Here is a 20,745-nt window from a genome sequence, read left to right on the forward strand (position 1 = left end):
ATCTCAATATATTGTCTTTGGTGAAACATACGTTTATTTCTTTCACCCATTTTTTTTTTTTTTTTTGAGACGGAGTTTCACTCTTGTTACCCAGGCTGGAGTGCAATGGCACGATCTTGGCTCACCGCAACCTCCGCCTCCTGGATTCAGGCAATTCTCCTGCCTCAGCCTCCTGAGTAGCTGGGATTACAGGCACGCGCCACCATGCCCAGCTAATTTTTTGTATTTTTAGTAGAGGTTTCACCATGTTGACCAGGATGGTCTCGATCTCTTGACCTCGTGATCCACCCGCCTTGGCCTCCCAAAGTGCTGGGATTACAGGCTTGAGCCACCGCGCCCGGCCTAGCCCATTTTTTTTTTAATGGGAGCGTTTTACTGTTGGATTTTGAGATTTTTCTATGTATTCTAGATACTAGTCCTTTTTTTTATTCTGAGACAGGGTTTCACTGTGTCACCTAGGTTGGGGCGCAGTTGTGCCATCTCAGCTCTCTGTAACCTCCATTTCCCAGGTTCAAGCAATCTACCCACCTCAGCCTCTTGAGTAGCTGGAACTACATGTGTGCATGACTATGCCTGGGTAATTTTTTGTATTTTCATAGAGATGAGGTTTCACTATGCTACCCAGGCTGGTCTTAAACTGCTGGGCTCAAGTGATCCACCTGCCATGGCCTCCCAAAGTGCTGGGATTACAAGTATGAGCCACAGTGCCTGGCCTGATACTACTAGTCTTTTGTTGGCTGTGGTTTGGAAATATTTTCTCCCCTCCTGTAGCTTGTGTCTTCATCCTTTTAAAAGGATTTTTGCAAAGTAAAATTTTTGAAATTTTAATACTACACATGTTTTAGGTTTACTTCTGTACTGTATATATTATAGTTATTCTGTATACAACAATAATTACAATTTATTTGCCCTACTCAAGAACTATTTTTAGGTTGGGGCTAAAAATTATTACCCTGTTGAGAATACATGGGTTAACATTAGAAAATCAATTAATGCAATTCACTACAATAACATTTTAAAAGAGAAAAATCTTACCATCATAATAGTATAGAAAAAGCACTGAATAAATTTTAGTCTTTATTCATGGTAGTATTTTTTGGCAAATGATAAACAAAAAGACTCCTAAACCTAACAGAAACACCTCCCAAACCCCACAGGACACATCACATAAAGCTTAATTAACCCTCGGAGATTCAGATCAAGATGGTGATGTTCATTGCCCTCACTTCTATTCAACATTATATTTATGAGCAGAGCCTTAACAGTAAGGCAGGAAGTGAAAGAAACAAAACTATCATTATTTGCGGATGGCATTTTTGTGTATGTAAAATAACCAAAAGACTTTACCAATAAATTAACAAATTAATAATGTTAGCAAGGTATCCTTTTTGATTAAAAAATCAACATATAAAAAGAATTGTGTTTCTGATAAACAGCAAGAAATATTTAGAAAATGAAATTTAAAACAAGACAGCATTTATAATAGCAACAAAAAGTATAAAGCATATATACTATCAAACCTAACAACAAAAAAAATGTGCTAAGCCTTAGAGTAGGCATTTCTAAAGTTTATTAACATACCACAAAGAAGACCTAGATAAATGGAGATATATACATATATATATGTGTGTATATATATATATATATATGTATGTGTGTATATATATATATATAAAATATTTAGAGATCAAAAGACTTAATGTTGCAAAGATGTTAATTCTCCCCAAATTGGCTTATAAATTTACTTCAATGTCAATTAAAATTCTAGCATGTCAAAACAATCCTAAGCAAAAAGAACAAAGCTAAAGGCATCAGACTACCCTTTTCAAACTACACCACAAGGCTACACTAATTAAAACTGCATGGTACTGGTATAAAAACAGATACAAAGACCAACGGAACAGGATAGATAACCCAGAATAAAGCTGTACACCTACAACCAACTGATCTTCTACAAAGCCAACAATATGAGAGCGAGGACTGAAAAACTACCTATTGGGTATTATGTTGATTACCTGGGTGACAAAATTATCTGTAGACAAAACCCCTACAACAGGCAATTTACTCAGGTAACAAACCTGCATATGTACCCCTTAAACCTAAAATAAAAGTTGGAAAGAAAAAAAAAATTCTAGGCTGGGCACAGTGTCTTTCATGTACAGCTGGTAGGATAGTAATCCCAGCACTGCAGGAGGCCCAGGCGGGTAGATCACCTGAAGTTGGGGGTTGAAGACCAGCCTAACCAACATGGAGAAACCCCATGTCTACTAAAAATACAAAATTAGCCAGGAGTGGTGTCACATGCCTATAATTCCAGCTACTCAGGAGGCTGAGGCAGGAGAATTGCTTGAACCTGGGAGATGGAGGATGTAGTGAGCCGAGATCATGCCATTGCACTCTAGCCTGGGCAACAAGAGCAAAATTCCATCTCAAAAAGGAAAAAAAAAATGCTAGCATGGCCTTCACCCATATTAGCAAGCAGAGTCATACTATTTAGATATAAATGAAGCTGAGTTTTTAGTAATGTAAGTATTTATGTTAAAATAAACACAACAATAAAACAGTCTTGGAAAAACTAGATATCTACATAAAAAAATAAAACTAGACTTGTACTTCAAACTGCACAGAAAAATCAGTTCTGGCTAGAATGACTATCAAAGTGTGAAGGTTACATAAGAAGCATTTTAGAAGACAACATAGCCAAATGCGTTCGTGACTGGAGTAGAGAAATATTTTCTTTACCAAGACACAGAAAGCACTAAGAATAAAAGGAAAATTGAAAAAATATTACATCATTAAAATAACTTATTTTCGAAGACATAAGGAGAATGAAAAAACCATTCACAGGATAGGAGATAATATCTACCACACATTGCATGCACCAGGAACTCCTAGAAATCAGCAAGATAAAGGCAGAGAACCCAACAGCAATATAGTTAAACAGGGATTCCATGAAAGAAAAATCCAAATGCCATTAAAAAAGGATGCTCAACCCTGTTCGTAATCTAGGAAATGCAAATTAAATGCACATGAGATACTGAGATCCTCTTACTCTTCCCCCTTTCTTTCTCCACCTCCCTGACGACAAAAATAGAAAAAATATGACAATCCTAAGTGCAGGTGAGGAAGTGGAGCCACAGTGTCTTTCATGTACAGCTGGTAGGATAGTAACTAGAAACCACTTTAGAAAATGGCTTGGTGTTATCTGCTTAAGCTGAATGTGAACACATCCTACAGCACAGCAATTCCCCTCCTACTTTTTTATACAAGAGAACCATCTGCACATGTTCACCAAGATACAGGTTAAAAATGTTTACAGAAAAACAAAAATAATGCTCATGGAAATGCAGTATCATCTTAGAAACAACCCAAATGTTCATCAGAAACAGAATGAATAAATGGATTGTAGTATATTACTACCATGGAATACAGGGCAGTAAAAACTAAAAGAACCATAGCTACAAGTTCTTTTAGTTTTTGACATGGATAATTCCCACAAATAAGGTATTAAAGGAGTAAGCCCCAGAGTAATACGGTATTATTCCATATAGATATAAAGTTCAAAACCAGGCTAAACTAAATTATATCATTCTTGATGCATGTGTAGGTAGTAAAACTGTCAAGATAAGTAATGTGGTTATTACCATGAAACTCAGGAAGGTGGTGCTACAGAGGGGAGGGAGGCGATGTGATGAGGGAGGAGGGTGTGATCAGTAGGGAAACACGCGGGGCCTCCGGCAATGACAATATTCCATTTATTAAACTGGGTGATGGGTTGTACTGCTGTTCTTTCTAATTTAATACATTTTAAATGTTCTTTTGTATTTATTCAATAGGTAAGAAAACTTATTAAAACCACATATCAAAAAAAGACGGATTACTCAGTAAGAAAGCTATTTCACTTAATGGTATTTGCACATCAGCTCCTTACATTTGTGAGATAAAATGCCATCATTCTCTTGAAAGAGAAACTAAGAACAGTGCATCTGGAAGAGGCAAAGCTCCTGCCCCTCACAAGCTGTTCTCATTCACTCTAATATGCTTTGTTTATTTTTCAGCTTAGAAATCTCAGATGAGTTATTTTATTCAGGTTCATAGATGAATGTCCTTAGGCCACAAGCTTAGCTGAAAGAGAAAGTACTGGGCTTGGAGCTGACTCTGCTCCCAGGGGCCAGACCTTTGATGTCTGGGCCAGGTGAAAACAGGTTGCTGCCATCATGAAACTTCAAGCCATCCAGCTTGAATGAATAAAGTGAAGGAAAGATCAATATCTGCCCCTCCTCCTTTCCTATGAGGTTAAGACCAGGGACCCTGCATCCAGACTGCTGGGTTCCATCCCAGATCCAGCCCTGTAGCCTGGAGCAAGATACTCAAATCCATTGGTTCCCAGTTTTTCTCACCTGTAAAATAGAGCTAAAGAGAGTACAAACCTCATAAGGGAATTAGGTCAACACTGACAAAGCACTTGCAAAAGTTCTTGGCACAATAAGAATACTCAACATGGGTCAGGGGGTGATGGTTATTATTCTCAGACGTATCCTTTTGTCCAAATCGACTTGACATCTCCATTTGGGTCTCTAACTTTACATGTCTAAAACGAAGCTCCTGCCATTCCCTCTAAACCAGCCCCTGCATCCTTTCAGCTGCTCAGAACAAAACCATCAAGTCATCTTTGATTCTTCTAACAGGTGCTCCACCACAATTTTCATCAGTTGTCCCTTCAAAACACATCTGGAATCCAATCACTTCCTGCCATCTCCAAGCGACCACCCTGCTGCAAGCCGCAATCCTCTCGCCTGGACAGATACAGTGGCCTCCTATCTAGTCTCCTTGCTTCTACCTCTGTCTTCTCCTCTCGGTCTCTTCTCAGCTACACCACTCTCAACGGCTACACCATAGCTGCCACACAGTTTTAGCAGAATTACTGTTGAAACTTAAGTTGGATCAGGCCACACCTCTGTTCAAAACCCTCCATTAGTTTCCATCTCATCCATCATAAAAATCAAAATCCTCACTGTGTCTGCCAAGGACCTGTGTGTCTGAGTCTCTGTAACCTTTCCACTCGCCTCCTTCCCTTCTCCCCATGCTCACTCCACTCCAGTCATACACCAAAAGCACAGCCGCCCCTCAAGGGCTATTCACTTACTGTTCCTTCCGCATGGAAGGTTCCTCCCCACTTTCTGCAAAGCTCGCTTGCCCTGATTCCCCCAGGTCTTCACTCACATTTACCTCTCACACAGTCAGTCCCTGGCCTTATGGAACGTTTCACATCCTCCTCACCATACCATCTTCTTTTGCCTCATTTTTCTCTCCTTCACATTTTATTACCTAACACATTTACTTACTTACTTACTTTATTTATTTATTAATTTATTTGAGACAGAGTCTCGCTCTGTTGCCTAGGCTGGACTGCAGTGGCACAATCTCAGCTCACTGCAACCTCTGCTTCCCTGGTTCAAGCAATTCTCCTGCCTCAGCCTCCCAAGTATATGGAATTACAAGGACCTACCACCATGCCCGGCCAATTTTTATATTTTTAGTAGAGACGGGGTTTCACTCTGTTGGCCAGGCTGATATCGAACTCCTGACCTCAACCGATCCACCTACCTCAGCCTCCCCAAGTGTTGGGATTACAGGTATGAGCCATCGCGCCCAGCCCCTAACATACCTATTTTATACTTACTTCTTTAGTGTGTTCCTGGTATGAACCTCCTGTCCCCCAGCAGAATGTGGGCTCCATGAGGCAGGAGTATTGGCTGCATTCACAGCATTTGAACGGGAGCATAGTGGGAGCTCAAAATAACATGGGTTATGTGAATAATAAATCTACAAGTTGTCAGCTAATACAATATTTTTCTTTCTTCTTTTCCTCGGGATCTTGGGTAGATTACAATTTTAAATGCATGTATTTTGATGTCATGTCCTTTATTTATATTTTGACGTCTAATCACTCGGGCTAGAGGATCTTTTCAATGCTGTAAACATCCCATCCATGCATAGAAAATAGATCTAACTCCATTCTTTATCTGTGGCTCCTCTGCTTTTTCATAATTGGCAATACAAAGCAGCTGCTGCTCCCAAGACTAGCTGAGAGCAGCTCTTGTTCACTCCCCAAAAGCTCCATTAGTAACAGACTGCCCAAGTGTTAGGCAGCTTCAACGTGTGGAGAGCAGGGACTGTGTCCAGCTCTCCCATAATTGTATTCCCAGCACCTAATTTTTTTCTGCATGAATGAACTAGTTAATTGATGCATGCTTGGGTAGTTTATTGTGTTTTGTATCCCACATCAAGGGTGAGCCAGGCCACATGGCCTGTCTGGGTGAGCCTGCACATTCTCTGGAAGAAAAGATTAGAATTTTGATAAAACATTTTGTTTCCTTTTAGATACAGGAGAGTTATCTTTGAGAGCACTTCACCATCCTCCATGGCATGATGACACTTTTAAATACAACAAAAATATTGCTTTTAAGTGTGCTTTTTAAAGCAGCCCTTTGACAAAAAAAATACAGGTGCATTTGTGTATGATCTGTATGCATGTGTGTGTATGTTTATATGTGTGTGTGTGTCTCTATGTATATGTCCATGGTGTGTATACACCCATGTATGCAGTACATATGTGTGTGGAACAATGTGAAATCATAACTCGATGAAAATAGCTGAAAAGAAGGGGGCAGGGGCTGGGCGTGGAGGCTCACTCCTGTAATCCCAGCACTTTGGAAGGCTGAGGCAAGTGGATCACCTGAGGTCAGGAGTTCGAGACCAGCCTGACCAACATGGAGAAACCCCGTCTCTACTCACACCTGTAATCCAGCACTTTGGGAGGCTGAGGCAGAAGAATCGCTTAAACCTGGGAGGTAGAGGTTGCAGTGAGCCAAGACTGCACTGTTGCACTTCAGCCTAAGCAACAAGAGTGAAACTGTCTCAAAAAAAGAAGGGAACAGGATGGGTAAGAGGCCAGCCTAGTTTCCTTGCCTATCTTATTTAAAAAACAATAAGCTGACTTCACTGAGGAAGCCATCCTTCAAATTCTACCTAACAGCTCATTAGCCCCACAAACGGGAGTCAGTCACTTCCTTATTCTGCAGGAGGTTTCCAGTACGTCTTTCCTCTCTCCATTCATTAATCCAGCAAATCCTAGGTGGGTACCTACTAAGTTCTTCAAACCATGTTCTGGAATCGAGAATAAATTAGATAGACAAAGTCCTTCTCTTTATGGAAGAGAGAGATGATAAATAAGTAAAATAATGAATATTTGACCCAATTGTAGGTAGAGATGTATTCATGGGCTGTGAATACATCTGAAGCGGAAAAAAAGCTAGAGAGTGGAGGTGGAGGGTTCTGACCCCCCTGCAGACGGATGCTTGAGCAGAGTTCTGAGTAAAAATGTGGAGGAAAAGCTCTCAGGGCAGAGGGAACAGCAAGGGCAGCAGTGAACTGGTCTGGAACAGTGAGAAGGGCAGTGCAGTTAGAGCAGACCCAGCCCAAGGGAGAGGATCAGAGAGGGCATCAGCCCTGAGAAGGAAGGGCTCTGCTGAAATGCATCCTCTGAGACAGACTCCACAAAGGTCATTAATTACATTTAGAAGCACAGAAGAACAAGGTATTAAAAAAAATAAAGCCTCTTCTGTGGCAGGGGGAATTACATATGCATGCAAAATGCAGTGGACCTTGTCCGCATATTCACCAAAAGGGTTGGGATATCTTATTCCACTCCCACCCACCACTCACCACCCCCATTAACCAGAATGAACAACATAATAGAAATTAATGGCTGGGTTAGTCTTCTCCTGGATGAAGCTTCTCAGCTGTCACCCCTGCCTCCCTCTTAAATGGCTGACGTCATCTCTGATCTTCCCCCAAACAAGTGGCTCTTTCTCTGGTCTCAGATAATTAGTTTCCCCAGACACAATGGGAAGGCCTGAGCCCAAGCTTTTAGGGAAGATGTTTGAAGCACAAGGGAATACTAGTGTTTTGCCTGGGCTGTGGGACAAATGTTCCGGAAATGAAAGGGTTTTTTTGTTGTTGTTTGTAATTATGCACATCCTGCAGTATCTGCATAATGGGTCCAATTCAGCCCTGACCTTGCAGAAAAATTGCCGTGTCCCTGGAGGAAGGTCAGTGTATGAGTGAACAGGAAGCTTCATGCTGACAATAGGGTCTTAATTTTTTTTTTTAATTTTATGGATGAACTTTGATTTTTTTAGCCCATTTATCTGCAGGCATTTGCAGACATGTTCTAAACACACCCACACTTGTAAAATGCACATACTTAAAATCAGCCTTGGTTTTGAGAGAACAGTATAAAGATTTTAGATAATAGATGAGCTGACTGGTATATTTTTCCTGGTACATGGTAGAATTTTAAAAGCAGGAGAAGCCTTATATGTTAGACAAAGTCAGGAACAGTATTGCCTAAAGGACCAAACATGAATAAGACATGAGATGGGTTTAGGTTCACTTTCAAAAAAATTTATTTAGAGAACTACACAAAATTTTGATATAAATAGATTCACCAGAAGGTTTTTTTTTTTCTTTAAACACTCTGGTTCTGCTCATGGTTTTGTAGAATATCTATGCATCTAGTTCAGAGTTCAACAAATGAGTTTTCAGTTAAATGTCCTAACATTTTTCACCATACAACCTTAAATCATATGGCATCCTCAAACCGGAGATGTGAACAGTGTTCTTGTGGCTAATTTAAGTATTTGACATTAAAGGTTCTAATAAAATCTTTCTAAAGAGATCATTTATCAACATGGCCTGAGCCAAAGGGATGAAAGAGGTATGAATCCCTCATTTGGTCTCCATCAAATTTCAAGGGTTTTAATGTTAAACACAACTTTCATAAAAGATTCAAGGGGAATGATTCCACATGCTCCCTCATTCCTAGTAAACTCAGGACTACAGAACTGATGCTCTCTTTCCCATATATATGGTTATAAAAAGCCTTTTGTCAGGCCAGGCACGGTGGCTCATGTCTGTAATCCCGGCACTTTGGGAAGCTGAGGTGGGTGGAACACCTGAGGTCAGGAGTCTGAGACCAGCCTGCCCAACATGGTAAAACCCCATCTCTACTAAAAATATAGAAATTAGCCTGTATGGTGGAAGGTGCCTGTAATCCCAGCTACTTGGGAGGCTGAGGCAGGAGAATTGCTTGAATCCCAGAGGCGGAGACTGCAGTGAGCTGAGATCATGCCACTGCACTCCAGCCAGGGTGACAAGAGCAAGACTCTGTCTCAAAAAAAAAGGCTTTTGTTACTCTCATTTAATTTTAATCATAGTTTTCTAAGGGAGACTGTGTACCTCCTGTTTTCCCAGGCCAACCATGATGGCACTTATTCACTTCCAATCCTGCCCTAATTAAAGACCAAGAGAAAGTTGTTGCCTTGATGAATTTAAGCACTTCTGGAGTTGTTTTGCCTACCAGCTGTTGCTCCTGGCTATCCAATCAACCTTGGTATGCTTTAGTGCACAATAAAATAAGTAGCCAGGTCACCAGGGAGGGGACTAACAACTCCCTGGCTTCTCTAAGCTTCCCAGTGCAGCTTCTAACCATTTAAATACCATAAAAAAATAAGAGATTTACCATTAATGACAGCCTCTTTGTCCCTAGCTCCACTGCGCCTATAGCCTTGTTGCATTTTAATTAGGGCAAATAGTACATTCCATTTCCAGGCTGAAGTCCAATGCTCTCTTGGCTTTATTCTTAGGTGGCACAGTTTAAAAGATGTATTCTTTTGTTTTTTACTCTTCATCTGCCAGAAAAACTTCAAAGAGTGGAAGAAAGGGAATTGGGGGATGGGAAAGGAATATCCCAGATAACCTAGCTATTCCGTGTGTGTGTGTGTGTGTGTGTGTGTGTGTGTGTGTGAGATTCTCTTTCCCAACTTCTCTCTGCAAGCCAGGATGTTCAGGTACAAAACAGCTGGCTAAGTAAGTAATTTAATTTCTTCCAGAAATTAAAACTAGGAACAGCACTAATCAGTTCCACTTCTCCTCCTCCTTCTCCTCCCACCTTTTTCTCTTAGGCCAAGATCAGGACATTCTCACAAAACAATATCCACAAAGGAGTTGCATGAGACAGCTACCAAGATAAATCTTTTTCCATCTCTGCCAACATGAAGACATCTGACCAGAAAGTATGGGATTTTAATAGAAGTAAATAGAATATGAGGAGTAAAATGGGAAGAAACTAAACACTGCAACTATATATTATATACGGGAAAGAGTCAGTTTGCTCTGGTGATGCTGATGTGATTGAGAAAAGGGCTAAAGCTAAAAATCAGTTTCCACTGATCCTTTTTTTTCCTGGCTGAACTTTTTTTCTTGCATGCACAGAGACACACCTACATACTCCAAAGTTCACCAAAGATTCAAAAATTTTGCATACAGCACACCAAACATCTCTCTTGCCCTAATTCCATTTCATTCGTGTCTTATCTATGCTAAAAAGGGTTTGCTCAATCGACATGAGTGAAGCTATAGCCCAAAATAGATCTAACATCTGACAGATGGAAATTAATAAACTAAGAAAAGGATTTTTAGAGTGGAAAAATGAGAAATTGATGGGCAAATCATTTCCATGTGGTCAGATTAGACAAAAAGCACCAAAGGACCATTTTATCTAACTTGGCCACCTAGATGTGGGCCAAGTGGGCACTACTTGGCCCACAGCTAGGTGGCCAATTTAGACAAAAGTTCATCCTAGAAGCCCACTTTCTCCAAGTGAGAAAAACTGGTAAAACTGAGTAAGAGCTTTGAGGAAGCTCCAGAAGTAAATGATAACTAACAAGAGAAGTTGCTTTAAATTCTGATTTTCATCTTTCACAGGAAAACACAATAGATGTACCTGTTATAAAATGAACTTTGGCAAGTAATTCTCCAAGCATCTTCCTTTGCTTCCTCAGAGCCAGTTCCAAATGCTCAGGTGTATGAAACAAAAAATTTGGGCCAGGCGCAGTGGCTCACACCTGTAATCCCAGAACTTTGGGAGGCCAAGGTGGGCTGATCATTCGAGGTCAGGAGTTTGTGACCAGCCTGGCCAACATGGTGAAACCCCGTCTCTACTAAAAATACAAAAATTAGCTGGGTATGGTGGCACACACCTGTAATCCCAGCTACTTGGGAGGCTGAAGCAGGAGAATCACTTGAACCCAGAGAGGCTGCAGTGAGCCAAGATAGCACCATTGGACTGCAGCCTGAGTGACAGAGCGAGACTCCATTTCAAAAAAAGAAAGAAAGAAAAGAAAGAAAAACAAAAAATAAGTCAAGTAGTGGTTGAAAGACAACCAACTGCAAGAGACAGGGGTAATCATAGGAGCACAGGTTGGCTCTGGTTTGCTACTAAAGGATCCAGGAAGAAGCTCAATGGATTTCTGCTCAATTCTGAGCACTGTGCTGTCTTTTAATACCCACACCTAGCAGAACTATACAGAGGAAGTACTTAGCAAATATTTGGTGACTCAATGAGTAAATTATAAAGAGCTGTAAGGTTCAGGGACAAAGCACAGTGACATGCACATATCTGCTTTAAAAAATGCCCTGCATCATTACAGATGATCCCCTAATTCAGACTGACTCATTCTCAGCCTTATGCAAAGGATATCATTTTAAGATTTTAGAGACTTAATACATTAGTTTCCTATGGCTGCTGTAACAAATTACCACCAATTTGGTATCTTAAAACAACAGTAATGTATTCTCTCATAGTTCTGGAGGCCAGAGTCTGAGATGAGAATTACTGGGCTAAAAATCAAGATGTCAGCAGGACTGCATGCCCCGCAGAGGCTTTAGGGGAACCATCTGTTTCTTGTCTCTTGTAGCTTCTGGTGGCTGCCGGCATTCCTTGGCTGTGTCTTGGTCACTAAAATCTTTAAGATCAGCCTTTTCAAATGTCTTTCTGCTTCATCCTCATAGTGCCTTATCTCCTGTGTAAGCAAAACTGCCCTCTGCCACTTTCTTATAAAGATGCATGTGATCGCAGCTAAGGAACACAGATAATCCAGGATTATCTCCCCATCTCAAAAAGCCGTAATCACATCTACAAAGACCCTTTTCCCAAATATGATAATATTGATAGCTTCCAGGGAGGACAACCTGATGTCTTTTGGAATCATTATTCAGGTTAGTATTATCGAAAGAACAGGCAACAGCGATTGCAGCAAGTGTCCCTCTGTCTCTATTGCTGCACACATCTGCGTGATTTCTGCGTAATGCCTACAGTTACATATGGGGTATTACTGCAATATACAGCACATGTATCCAAACATTTTGGATTCAAATCAAAATGTGAGCTGCACAACAGCCTCCAGAATTAAATGACTGTCTAACTTGGGGAATGTCTACATTATCCATGATGTGGTTGGGTGGGGGGGTGTCCAACGCCTAGTCTCTCCTGTTTATCACTTGGCCTTAGCTCTACCAAAAACTCTATCCTTATTGTTAAACACATCCATGGGAGGAAACCCATGAGGGAATTAGTTTATGTGAGAGAGGTTAGTTTCGGTAATAGGAATGTACCCTGCAGCTTTTGATTCAGTGTAGGTTCACTGATGGGTCAAGTTGGGTATTGGCAGAAAATTTCAAATTGGACCCTTGGATTTATTACCATTTTCTTTACCACCCTAATGCTGTGCACCATTCCCTTTGCTTCTTGGGTTTCTAGGTTAGAAACACTTGTTGGCCGGGCGCAGTGGCTCACGCCTATAATCCCAGCACTCTGGGAGGCTGAGGCGGTTGAATCATGAGGTCAAGAGATCGAGACCAACCTGGTCAACATGGCGAAACTCCGTCTCTACTAAAAATACAAAAATTAGCTGGGCATGGTGGTGAGCGCCTGTAGTCCCAGCTACTTGGGAGGCTGAGGCAGGAGAATTGCTTGAACCCAGGAGGTGGAGGTTGCCGTGAGCCAAGATCGTGCCACTGCACTCCAGTCTGGGTAATAAGAGCGAAACTCCATCTCAAAAAAAAAAAGAAAAGAAAAAAAGAAACACTTGTTGAGGTGGGGCTGGTCCTACGCATGATTTATTTCTGCCTCTTGCCTACAGACTGGGTATCAAGTCTGCTGGGAACCCGTCCTACAGGACCCTCCTAAGGCAAAGAACTCCAACTCCACAGAGTTGCGTTAAATTTTCACACATATAAACAGATGGAATTATTCATACTTGAGCAGTTTTCAAGACAAAATTGTGTTTTCGTGCATTTGAACATTGTCACTTCTTGATTTATTCTCTAGTAATATTAATAAATCTTTTATTCTCAGGACAATAGAGGGCTGGGATTAGGCTTAGGACTTGCCTTAGATGGAAAAGTTAAGGGAATGCCAAAAACTCAGTAATCAAAATAACATTGTAATATCAAATCAAAATCAAAGCAGCAAACTACAGCTCACAGGCTATTTCTATTTGTTTGTTTGTTTTGAGACAGAGTCTCGTTCCGTCGCCAGGCTACAGTACAGTAGTGCGACCTCGGCTCACTGCAACCTCCTCCTCCCAGGTTCAAGAGGTTCTCCTGCCTCAGCCTCCTGAGTTGCTGGGATGACAGGCACGCGCCACCACGCTTGGCTGTTTTTTGTATTTTTAGTAGAAACGGGGTTTCACCATGTTGGCCAGGATGGTCTTGATCTCTTGACCTCATGACCTGCCCATCTTGGCCTCCCAAAGTGCTGGGTTTACAGGTGGGCACCACCATGCCTGGCCCAGATTGACTATATCTGTAGAGTTTTATTAGAACCAGTGAGACAGCCAGTGGGGAGGGGGTCCCTGGAAAAACTCCAACTGGCCTGTTCATTGCGGTGGAGCCACATAAGTCTGTGCCATTTGCAGCGGGAAAGAGCCTGGTCCCTCCTCTTCCTGAGTGGAACCTGGGATCCCAGCTGCGATGGGAAACACTCTAAACTCTGGCCTTGCTGAGAGTACCTGTTCCCTCTCTTTTTTCCCTTTCACCCAATAAAACCCTGCTTCACTTACCCTTCAAACCATCAGCAAGCCTGAATTTTCATGGCTGTGGCATGGACAAGGACCCCATCTTTAGCTAAACTTTAGGAAAGTCCTGTAACACCAGGCGCAGGATAAGGCTGGGCAAGTGTGGCATAGTCATGCAAGTGTTAATTGGATCTTGTCTTTAATAAAAATACTGATATTTTGTTCATAAAGAACTTTTTACATTATTTGATTTTTAATAATAATTGTAAAATAACTTTAATTTTTAAACTGAATTCTTAAAAATTAAAAAAAACTCTTTTTTCAAGACAATTATTACAATTTAATATGGAGCAAAAGTGCTTCATGTATTTTTCCCAATCTGTCAGAGAATGTTAAAGACATACTCAAGAATCACGATTTCAAGAAATTAATAATTTTGACTGCCTCATCAATGGTATTGTTGGGCAAAATAGGCACTGTTTTTACTGTGGGTAAACAATGGCCAAAAGTTTCACCCTATCAATGCAAATGTCAATGCGGTACAAAGGCAAATAACATCTTAGAATGAAAATGATTTTAATCCCAAAGACTCCTTGAAGGGGTCTTAGGAGACACCAAGGTCTATGGGCCACACTGTGAATTGCTGCCTTAAAGGGTAAAGCTTTCACAATATATCAAAAGCACTGTCAGTCACAAGGTAAGATTCTCAGTCAGATGGGGGCAACATAATTATGACTAATCTCAAAATTAGTTTTGCAAAAATCAGGAAGAGTTGAGCAAACTGACTGTCATATAAATAGTTCTGAGCAATCAGGAAATCTTTGGGGCTAAAGATAAGGTACAAACACAAACGAGAAGTGAAAGAATCTGAATGGCATGAATATAATGCATGACCTGAAGGCATAGCCATTTTAGGGCAGCAGAGTGGGGAAAGAGCACTCCCCCACCCCCCCACCCCCACCCGTCACTTACCTTCCATTCCTTGCCCCTACTGCGTCCTGGGTAATGAGGGGGCAGAGGACACTAGAGCAGCAGCAGTAGCAGCAGGAAGAGTGAGGCAAACGGAAGGAGAGCACATTGCATCCCTAGGCTACTCCAAGAGCTTGGGGCTGGTGGTTCTGGTGCAGAAGCTCTCCTGCCATTTCCTAGCACACAACCTTGGTTGAATCCCCAAAGAACTGTCTGGCTGAGCCTCCTCCACCATGTGTGATATGGATTAATATTAATACCTTCCTCATACAACTGTTGTAAGGAGTATGAGAAGATACAGCTAAGGCACTGAGCACAGAAATAGAGACAGTAAGTATGCAGTAAATGTATCATATTAAGCAGAAGGAACATACTTCTGTGCTGATTCACTGCCCAATGTTTGGTAACTTTTCCCTATATGCATCCACACTTAGCCCAGAGCCTTGTCAGAGTTAGGTATTCAGTAAGGGAAGCCTGTCTGGACCTGTCACTTCTTCCATGCTGCACTGAGAGTCATGACTCTCAACAACAATTCATGTAGAAATCTGATGTTTAGGCTGAGCACAGTGGCTCATGCCTGAAATCCCAGCCCTTTGGGAGGCCGAGGTGGGTGGATCACCTGAGGTCAAGAAGTTTGAAACCAGCCTGGCCAAAATGGTGAAACCCTGTCTCTACTAAAAATACAAAAATTAGCTGGGCTTGGTGGTGGGTGCTTGTAATCCCAGCTACTCAAGAGGCCGAAACATGAGAATCACTTGAACCCCAAGGGCGGAGGTTGCAGTGAGCAAAGACTACACCCCTGCACTTTAGCCTGGGTGACAGAGTAAGACTCAATCTCAAAAAAAGGATATCTGATGTTTAAATATGAAAAAGTATACATAAATGTGCAAATTATTATGTAAAATATGTTACAGAATTATGCTTTATATTTCTTAAAATTATTTTTATTGGTATTAAAAATACACTGAAAAACAAAGGAAATGGCCCTAAAAAGTGACACTAGCAAAACATTTAACTCGCCAAGAGAAAAATATACCAACCCTGCTTTTTGCCAGTATGTTTCTGTGGTAGACAGAATAATGCCTCCCATTCCACCCCAAGATGTCCACATCTTGTTTCTAGAACCTGTGAATATGTTATTTTATATGCCAAAAGAAACTTTACTGATGTGATTATTTTATAAGGACCTTGAGATTGGGGACATTATCCTGGTGAGCCTAGTGTAACCAGAGGTACTTAATGGAAGACAGAAGCAGAATTCAAAGAAAGATGTGACTTCAGAAGACAGGCACAGAAGATGCCACATTCCTGGCTTTGGAGACAGAGGAAGGAGCCACATGCCAAGGAATGTTGACAGCCTCTGAAAGTTGGAAAGGGCCAGGAAACAGACTTTCCCCTAGAGCCTCCAGAAAGGAACACAGCCCTGCCAACACCTTGATTTTGGCCCTGTGACACCCATGATGGACTTCTGAAATACATAATAATAAGATGATAAACTCATGTTATATAAGCCTTGTGATGACTTGTTACAGCAGCAAACAGAAAACTAATACAGTCCCAGAGCTTATCCAATCACTTGTGGGTTCAATGCCCAACAAAGAAGTAGCCAGGTCACCAGGGTGGGGACTAACAACTCCTATAGCTTTACTAAGCTGTCCCGTGCAGCCTCTGGCCATTGAAATGTCACAAAGATTTATCATGAACAACCATCCCTACCCATGAAGATTTGGATTCAAGAGTTCTAGAGTGTGAGAATATCCATGTTTAACAAATCCTATTGGTGACTTTGTTAGATATGGTCAGTGGTCCACACTTTCAGACACACTCATTTCTCTTTTTTTATTTTTTAGTTTTTGGAGACAGAGTTTTACTATGTCTGTCACCCAGGCTGGACTGCAGTGCCATAATCTCAGCTCACTGCAACCTCTGCTCCCAGGTTCAGCAATTCTTGTGCCTCAGCCTCCTGAGTAGCTGGGATTACAGAAGTGCACAACCATGCCCAGCTAATTTTTATATTTTTAGTAGAGATGGGGTTTCTCCATGTTGGCCAGGTGGGTCTCAAACTCCTGACCTCAAATGAGCCACCCACCTGGGCCTCTCAAAGTGATGGGACTATAGGCATGAGCCACCACGCCAACAGACACATTCATTTCTATATGCAAGAAGCTTACAATTTAGAGGCTGAGTAAATGTGATTCCAATCCTGGTAGATTAATATATATGCATTATTTTAATGAGAAATCAACAGCCAGGGACAAGGGTAAAAGTTTAGAAATGTCCTAGAATAATAAATTCTGTTTGCTTATATCAACAAAACCGAGTTAAAGAATTAAACCAGATGAGAACTCTGTCTGCTCTCCTCATGTAACCGGTACTTCAGGATTAAGAAGAAGGTGAAATGGAATCCTGGCAGCCCTACAGACCTCTCACTGAAAAGCATCCCTGCTGAGCATATACCCAAGCTGGACCCTTCCTACCCTCTCACCTGTCTCGGCTGTTTCCTGATGAGGTGGAGATGTGCTAGCCCAGGGTGTGTCGTCTTCAAACTGAACCCAGTTGCTGATGGCTGAGGCCAGGTCAGGTGGGGGCTGCTCAGGGCTCCCAGGTGGGGAAGCTGCTTCAGAGATGAGGCCCATCTTTTCAGAGGAGTCATCCTGCTCCGAGTGGGAATGGTCTTGAGAGCTTCCATCCACCACATGGTTCTCCCCAGAGGAGCTCTCAGACTGGTCTGAGGAAGATGACAATCCTGGGAGGTGCTCTTCTGTGCCCCCTAAAACAGATACCAGACACCAACATCATGGGAGAAAGGCCGCTCTTCAGATCCATCTCATGGAGGCAAAAACTAAGGATGGCCATGGGGTACCTGCAGGACTCGCCACTGCCATGGGTGGGGAGAAGAAAGAGCCACAGCCATCTGACTCCATGTTAAATGACTGTTCCCCTAATCATGTGTAAAGGCTGTCAACACAGCATGTCTCCAGTCAGTATCCTGGCAGGCAGAGACTCGCAGCCTTCTTCACTATTCTATCCCAGCATCTACTCATAAAGGGGGTCATAAAGAAAGTGCTTACAGAGTGCAAGTAAGAAATTTTGGGGACTGGTGGGAACTGCAGCTGAACAGGAGAACTTCTGTCTGGAGACATTCAAATTCAAATTTCAAACTCTCTGCAGTCTAAGCTATACACATCCAGGGACCCGAGGTGCAAACCTGTGTGCACTAATGACCAGCTGAATGTGACACAGAGGCTCTTCCTGTAGCTCTTTATCACTTGATTCGGCCTAGAAAATTTAACAGCCTTCAAAATGTTTATTGAAAATTAAAAAAACTATATCCCGATTATAGTGGTAGATATATAAATCTATACATGTGCTGAAATTCATCAGCTGTACACCAAAAGAAGTCCATTGATCTGTATAATTTTTTAATCAAATAATTCATATAAAAATCTTTTCTCTTATCACTACCCAACTGGACCATCTACAAATATTCAAAGCCTCTGTAGTACTGTCAAACAGAAATACAAGGTCAGCCACACATTTAATTTTAAATTTTCTAGTAGCCACATGAAAGAAGTAAAACACAACAGGAGAATGTATTTTTAATAATATATATTTCAACCCATATGTTGAAAATTTATAATTTCAACATGTAATTAATATAAACATTATTAATGAGCTATTTAATTTTTAAAACTAGGTCTTTGAAATTTAGTGTAGGTATTTTACGCTTACAGTACATCCCACAATTCAGACTTGTCACATTTGAGGGGTTCAATAACTACATGGCCACCATACTGGAGCGCAAACCTGTAGACTCACACTTTCTAGGTGTTATAAATGAAGCTGGGATGACTTCAGTTGGCTCTGGTAGCTGCAGTAGAACAGAATCAATTGACATGTCTCTGCAGGTATCTCCTGGATCCTACCTTGACCGTCATCCCCGAGCACGAGTTCCCCAAAGTCAATATTGTCATCCTCCTTATGAGCAAGGATGACTGTACTGAGCTCTTTCCACATGCCAGGCACTGTTCTAAGCACTTTTATGTATGAATTCACTTAAACCTCTGAGATAGGTACAGATTATCCCTACTGAACAGATAACAAAACTATGCCTGGAAAGGTTAAATAAATAATCTATCCAAAAGCATATCACTCATTCCTGGTGTAACCAGGATTTGAACCCAAGCACTGTGGCTCCAGAGCCTGTCACTTTTAACAACTACACTTTTAAAAGGCTGAGAGTAAAGCACTTTGTAAATATTAAGTTTTTGTTTCTTGGAAGAAAAGAGCCAATACTTTCGGTGTTTCCAGGCCTCTTTTTTAGGGCCCTAAGATTCCCAAGATGCTTCCACTTAGAATTCTAAGTGGAAGAACTTACACATCTCAAGAAAGTGAGAAACAGACTCTTTTTTCTATATTAAGATTCCACCCAAAGAATAATCAAGTAGAAGCCATAACAAATAGACATGGTTCTGTGACAGTCTCTTCACTTTAGGAAATGAAGGCACTCCTTACCCTGCGAGTGGGCGGGAAAGGGTGGCTCTTCACTGAAGGAGACCCACTCTGACTGGTGGGTGGCAATCACATGGTCCAAAGTCGTCATGCTAAAAAGGCACTGGTCATCTTCACACTGCTGACCTCAGGTGAACCCCAGAATACTGTCTGGGGCGGGCTGGGGTAGGGGTAGTACGGTAGACTTGGGTCCAGGGTCTGTTATAGGTGGCTTGCCAAGGGCAGTACCCAGAATGTAGACAAATCAGCCCCTCCTGCCGTTGGTTAATCTGCCAAGCAGAAATCTGTTTAACAAACAAACAAAAAGGTTTAAGGACAACCATCACATTATACTGAATCCACACAGGTTTTTAGCACTGCCCACAAGAAGGTCTGGGGTGGTTTCCAACTTGCCTTACTTCTCTCTTTTCCTGTCATACCCTCACCTTTTAAACTAAAATATCTGCCTTTAGCATAAAGGTCTCTAGATAAGCCTTCATATCACACTTGTCAATAATTATACAAATTTCAGCAATTAGATTCTCTAATTTCCCTATTATATTTTAGAAATAATGTCATCTATAATACTATCATTATAAAACAAATATTAAAACTTTTCAAAATGCTTTCACTTTCTCTTACCAGATGGCAAAATAAAGGCAAGTTCTTTTCTATTAAATTAGTACAGTTTCTTGCCTTTGGCAGGTAACTCTTTGCAAGCCTGATTAAAACCTTTGGCAGAAACCCAACAATCTCCAGATGGTATCACCAAGCATGGTTTACCAAACAAGGAAAATACAAATGAAGTAATCTTGTTCATTTGGAGTAAGAGGATAAGCAATATCTGTTCTAGTGAAAAATGTGAGTTAGAGAAACATTTTCAATCGAGACCTATTTAAATTAGTATGTAATGGTCTAGCCTTTGCTCCCACTGCAATGCTGTTCTAAGAATACAGAAAGATACTTGATTGACATAATTTTGTTTATGCTATTAATATCTTTTGACAACTTGAATCTAGCTCTCAATCTAATGATGAATTAATAACATCTGAATTTATGTAAAACAAATGTGCTTCCACAAAAGAGCTGCTATACATCTTGAACAATATCAGTTCTTATTAACTGAATACACACAATATTCAGATAGTTTCTAGAACAACTTAACTCATAACCTTCCAATTTGGTGCACAATGAAAAGTTTAGGAAACTTTACTACAGGTTATCATCTCCAGTAAACAATCTACGCATGGCAGAATCAGTAGAAACATTAATAGCTTTTCTTTTTTGGTGTTTAAAACAATTAGTTTTGGCACATGATGCTTCCTAAAAACAATTAATGTTTATATAGAATTTATAATTTTCA

The 20,745-nt window shown here is 41.0% G+C and overlaps 1 protein-coding gene across 15 annotated transcripts in view; it reads right to left on the reverse strand.

Annotated features, from left to right (window-relative positions):
* STON2 (stonin 2) overlaps window positions 1-20,745 on the reverse strand; it is a 189,125-nt gene that overhangs the window by 115,901 nt on the left and 52,479 nt on the right. For 14 of the 15 annotated variants that reach the window (XM_078335559.1, XM_078335554.1, XM_078335558.1 and 11 more), the window contains 2 exons: window positions 19,407-19,687; window positions 17,377-17,661 (listed from right to left, as the gene is read on the reverse strand). In XM_078335559.1, coding sequence (XP_078191685.1) covers window positions 17,377-17,661; window positions 19,407-19,494 — 373 coding nt within the window. In that variant the 5' untranslated portion in view covers window positions 19,495-19,687. Of the gene's footprint in view, window positions 1-17,376; window positions 17,662-19,406; window positions 19,688-20,745 lie in introns of those variants that run through there. The other variant, XM_078335562.1, reaches the window with a different exon arrangement.

The sequence above is a fragment of the Callithrix jacchus genome, chromosome 8 (assembly GCF_049354715.1).
Source record: "Callithrix jacchus isolate 240 chromosome 8, calJac240_pri, whole genome shotgun sequence".
NCBI classification, from domain to species: Eukaryota; Metazoa; Chordata; class Mammalia; order Primates; family Cebidae; genus Callithrix; species Callithrix jacchus.